The sequence below is a fragment of the Canis lupus genome, chromosome 1 (assembly GCF_003254725.2).
Source record: "Canis lupus dingo isolate Sandy chromosome 1, ASM325472v2, whole genome shotgun sequence".
Lineage (NCBI taxonomy): Eukaryota > Metazoa > Chordata > Mammalia > Carnivora > Canidae > Canis > Canis lupus.
Genome location: NC_064243.1, coordinates 101,471,295 through 101,476,082, shown reverse-complemented (window position 1 = coordinate 101,476,082; position 4,788 = coordinate 101,471,295). Strand labels below are relative to the sequence as shown.

Below are 4,788 nucleotides of genomic sequence, written 5' to 3'. Positions count from 1 at the left end.
AAACTAGTGTAACATGGGTCAACTACACCCCAAAAGATTTTAAGTGCCAAATAAAGGGAAAAGTATACTGTATTTATGATTTGAAAGACTCAGCATTGTGGAAAATATCAATTCCCCCAAAAATTATCTCTAGATTCAGTGCAATCATAATTATGATCTCAAAGGTAATTTTTATAAAAATGCATAGCTGAATCTAAAATTTATATGGTAATGTAAAGAGCCTAGAAAAGCCACCGCTATCTTGAAAAAGAACAAAGTGGGAGGACTTAGAATTCCTGATGTTAATTCATACAATTACATCCCAGTAATCCAGACAAGCTCATATTGGTGAGCTAACAGAAAAATAGATTGATAGAGAATAAAACAGAGTCTTGAAATAGAGCCACATTCTTATACTCAATCTGATTTTTTTAAAAAGATTTTATTTATTTATGCATGAGAGATGCGGACAGAGGCAGAGGCACAGGAAGAGGGAGGAGCAGGCTCCCTGCAAGAAGCCCGATGCAGGACTCGATCCCAGGACCCTGGGATCACGACCTGAACCACAGGCAGACGCTCAACCACTGAGCCACCCAGGCGTCCCTACTCAATCTGATTTTTGACAAAGATGCAATGCAATTTAATGGGAGAGTCTTTCCAACAACCATTTTCGTAAAACTGGATTATGTGCGGAAAAAGTAAAGTTCAACTCACACCTCACACATGCACATGCACACACACATTTTTTGAGTGGCATTATACACACAAATTAGAAAGCTAAAGTTATAAACCATGTAGGAAATGGTTTTATGTGACAGGGAAATAGGTAAATTTTATTAAGCTGTCAAAAGTAATAACTATAGGGCAGCCCAGGCGTCTCAGAGGTTTAGCGCCGCCTTCAGCCCAGGGTGTGATCCTGGATACCCGAGATCAAGTCCCGCATCAGGCTTCCTGCATGGAGCCTCTTTCTCTCTCTGCCTGTGTCTCTGCCTCTCTCTCTCTCTCTCTCTCTGTCTCTGTCTCTGTCTCTGTCTCTTATGAATAAATAAATAAAATCTTAAAAAAAGTAAGAGGTATAAATTTAAGTACTGATAATTTATATTTCACCAAAATTGGAAGCTTCTATTTATGAAAAGGCACTATTGGGGTGCCTGGGTGGCTCAGTCGGTCAAGCATCAGCCTTCAGCTCAGATCATGATCCCAGGAGCCTGGGATCGAGCCCTGCATTGGGCTTCCTGCTCAGTGGGGAGTCTACTTCTCCCTCTCCACCTACCCACTGCTCATGCTCTCTCTCACTATTTCTCTATCAAATAAATAAAATCTTTTAAAAAATGAATATAGGTAGGGCAGGTGCCTGGGTGGCTAATTTGGTTAAGTATCCAACTCTTGATTTCCACTCAGGTCATGATCTCAAGGTCCCGAGGCTCAGTTCCATGATCAGCACAGAGTCTGTTCGAGATTCTCTCTCTTTCCCTCTGTCCCTCCGCCTGCTCATGCACACATGTGCCTTCTCCCTCTCTCAAATTAATTAATTAATTAATTAATTAATTAATTAATTAATTAAAACCTTAAAAATAGTATAGATGGGTAATAGCTAGTACAAACGAATGGGGAAAAGATTGAGATAAAAGCCCTATCTTAATTATATATATGCCATATTGCCATGTCAAAGACATAAATCTATTTCCTTTTATTTAGTCACCCCAGTGTTTACCTCAGAATGAATAAAATGTACCTAATCCATCCACTTGGTGGATATTAGGTTGTTTCTGATTTTTTTCAATACAAAGATGCTGTGAATATCCTCCTATATATCATCTATCTCTACTTGTGGGAACCATATAGAAACATTTGTTAAGTATTTGTCATTCTAAGAATAAAATGATGGGGTTGTTAAATTTGGATTTCTAGGTTTACTAATAAAGTTGACCATCTTGTCATGTGAGTTACCAGTCACTCATCATTCATCAGCGATGACTTGCTTTCTCATAGACATTGTGCACTTCTTCCATGGGTAATTCAGATTTTGTTACTGATTGAAATGAACTCATTGTTTGTGAGATGGGAAACATATTCCTGCAGTTTTTCTTTGGCCTTTCAGTATTATGTTTGGAATTGCGTGGCCATAGAAGTTTTTCAATCAGGAGATGAGAGGTCCAATTATTCAAGACCATGTTCAAGGCCAGTGGAGAGTTTTCCGAAGCACCACATGGACCTCTTTGTTCCTCAGGCAGTAGATGATGGGGTTGCACATGGGCGTGACTACCGTGTAGATGACTGACAGCACCTTGTTGAGGTCCATGGATTTGATACGGCTGGGACGGCAGTAGATGAAGAGGGCTGCTGAGTAGAAGATGCCCACCACAATCAGGTGGGAGGCACAGGTGGAAAAGGCCTTGCGTCGGGCAGCGGCTGATGGCATGAGGAGCACAGCCACCACGATGGCTGAGTAGGAGGCTAATGCTGCCAACAGTGTTCCACAGAAGATGACGATGGCAGAGATGAAGTCCACCAGCTCCGTCAGGGCCACGTGGGTGCAAGACAGGTTGAGCAGAGGGGAGACATCACAGAAAAATTGGTTGAGGACATTGGGGCCACAGCAGGACAGGCTGGCAATGCAAGATGTCTTGACCACTGAGACCAGCAGCCCCCCAATCCATGAAGACAAGGCCAAGCCCAGGCAGACCTGGGGCCTCATGAGCAGTGGGTAGTGGAGTGGGCGGCAGATGGCCACGTAGCGGTCATAGGCCATGGAGGCCAGGAGGGTGCACTCCGTGCAGATGAGGACTATAAAGAAGAAGAGCTGGGTCATGCAGGCTGTGAAGGGTACATGGCAGGGTCCAGTCCAAAGCCCCAGGAGCAGACTGGGCATGGTCACTGACACATAGCACATCTCTAGGCAGCTCAGGTTACCCAAGAAGAAGTACATGGGCTTGTGGAGCTCGCTGTGACTGCAGATGAGGTAGATGATGAGGGTGTTTTCCAGGAGGGTCAGCAGGTAGAGGGTCAGGAAGACAGCAAACAGGGCATTCCTTATGCCCGGCCTGGTGGACAAACCCAGCAAGACAAACTCCTGGACTCTGGTCATGTTGCCCAACTCCAGAGAACTCTCCATCTGCAGAGAGACAAATAAAGTGTATTGACGTTCTGGTCTCTTCAAAGACACTTAGTTAGAAAAAAAAATAGGGAGTATGTTCACAGTGAGTGAAACCCTAGGACTGGGCTAGCCCAGCTTCTGTTGGAAATTGACTTTTACAGACAAACGCTGAATAGACTTTGGAGAATAGACAAACTCTGAGCATGAGATCACCGTCATTACTCTGATTGGTCTTCCTAAGTCTGAATCTTTATATAATCAGACTGCCTGAAAATTGGGAGAAAATCACTGGCCTCCGATAAGGTTGTTACAATAAATAAGGCAGTAGATGAGAATTGGTATAGCAAATAAGAAATTAGGATTGTTATTTCTGTTCCAAAAAAAGTTCTTTTTTCCCCTCTTTGTATACTTTGCATAGGAATTTGGGAGTATTTTTAAAAATCTGGAGTAGAGCAAGACTGCCAGCTCCCTTGTTTGAAAAGGTTCCTCTTCTCAATGTAAACTTATTTTGATAATTGTATTGTAGGTCACCAATGATGGTGTTCAAGAAGAGCACAGAGGGAGGAATCCCCCAAAAGACTGACATGTCTTTCAGCAGAAGGTCGCAAATAACACTCATTGTATCAATGTGAGGGACTGCAAATACACATAGGTGTTATTTTCACACTGATACATTTCAGAAAATCGAAGCTGACAGGAAAAAAAATTGTTAAGACACAAGAGGATATATGATCTCATAATTGATACTTCCACAACTCATTGAGTGCCTTGTATGCATTATTTACTTGCCATCAATCCTACTTATATACATTGGTTTTATGCCATAAGACAGGTATGGAGCCCAAACAGATACATTCACTTGCCCAAGACCACACTGCCAGGACATAACACAAAGAAGGTAACACAGCTGGGCAGACGTTTATGCTGTCTAGTCCCATTCCATTTCATCTTTACAGTCAAGCCTGAAAAGTCTGCACCTGGGACATGGGAAGTAAAGAGCCGACAAGTGATCCAGCTGGAGAATTCTGACTATAAGGCTATCTATCATTCACAGAATTCATTCAATGGCATTCAATGAACCTCCCTTTGTATGCTAGCTATTGGGAATGCATGGGTAAAGAAGATAGTCCAGGTCTATGGCCACTGACTTCCTTTGAGAAAGAGTCGATGAACACACAAACCACCACCACCACCACCACCACCAAAAACAATTCCAAGTTACAGGGGGCCCTTAGATAGCAGTTCACGGCTACATAAGCAGAAATAATTGAGGATAAACTAATGACAGAGGTCAGTATCTGCCAAATGTTCATAAGAAAGATGTTTACCCTGCACAGCAACGTTAGGGATGGAAGGTGACCTGAGAGCCTCTCAAATTATGTTAGCAGAGACCTGTAAGACTCAGAGCATCAGAGCCTTCCAAGAGGCCGGATTTGTAGATCCTAAGGTTCTGTGCAAAGGCATGAGGATCATAGGATAATTTTGCCCTGAGGACATACATGTGTATATTACTGCATGAATGTAGGTGGGCAGCCAAGGATCAGGGGTGTGACTCCACCGACTCGCTTTAGAGCTGTCAAGCAGAACTTGCACCCCAGTAAACACTTCCTGGATTGGAGTCCACTCACCTTTCATTTCCCATTCCATCCCAGTCCTTCCCCCCAACTGAGATTTCTTGCTCCCCCTCTTTTTGGCTCTGCGTCTGATCTTCA

The 4,788-nt window shown here is 43.1% G+C and overlaps 1 protein-coding gene across 1 annotated transcript; it reads right to left on the bottom strand.

Annotated features, from left to right (window-relative positions):
* Positions 1-2,038: 2,038 nt before the first annotated feature.
* LOC112644953 (olfactory receptor 5-like) lies at positions 2,039-3,094 on the bottom strand. Its single transcript, XM_049100304.1, has one exon. The coding sequence runs from the start codon at positions 3,092-3,094 to the stop codon at positions 2,156-2,158; it is 939 nt and encodes a 312-aa protein (XP_048956261.1). The 3' UTR covers positions 2,039-2,155.
* Between the last annotated feature and the right edge of the window lie 1,694 nt (positions 3,095-4,788).

Coding starts and splice junctions, on each gene's coding strand:
- LOC112644953 (XM_049100304.1), bottom strand. CDS start 3,094: ATGGAGAGTTCTCTGGAGTTGGGCAACATGACCAGAGTCCAGGAGTTT.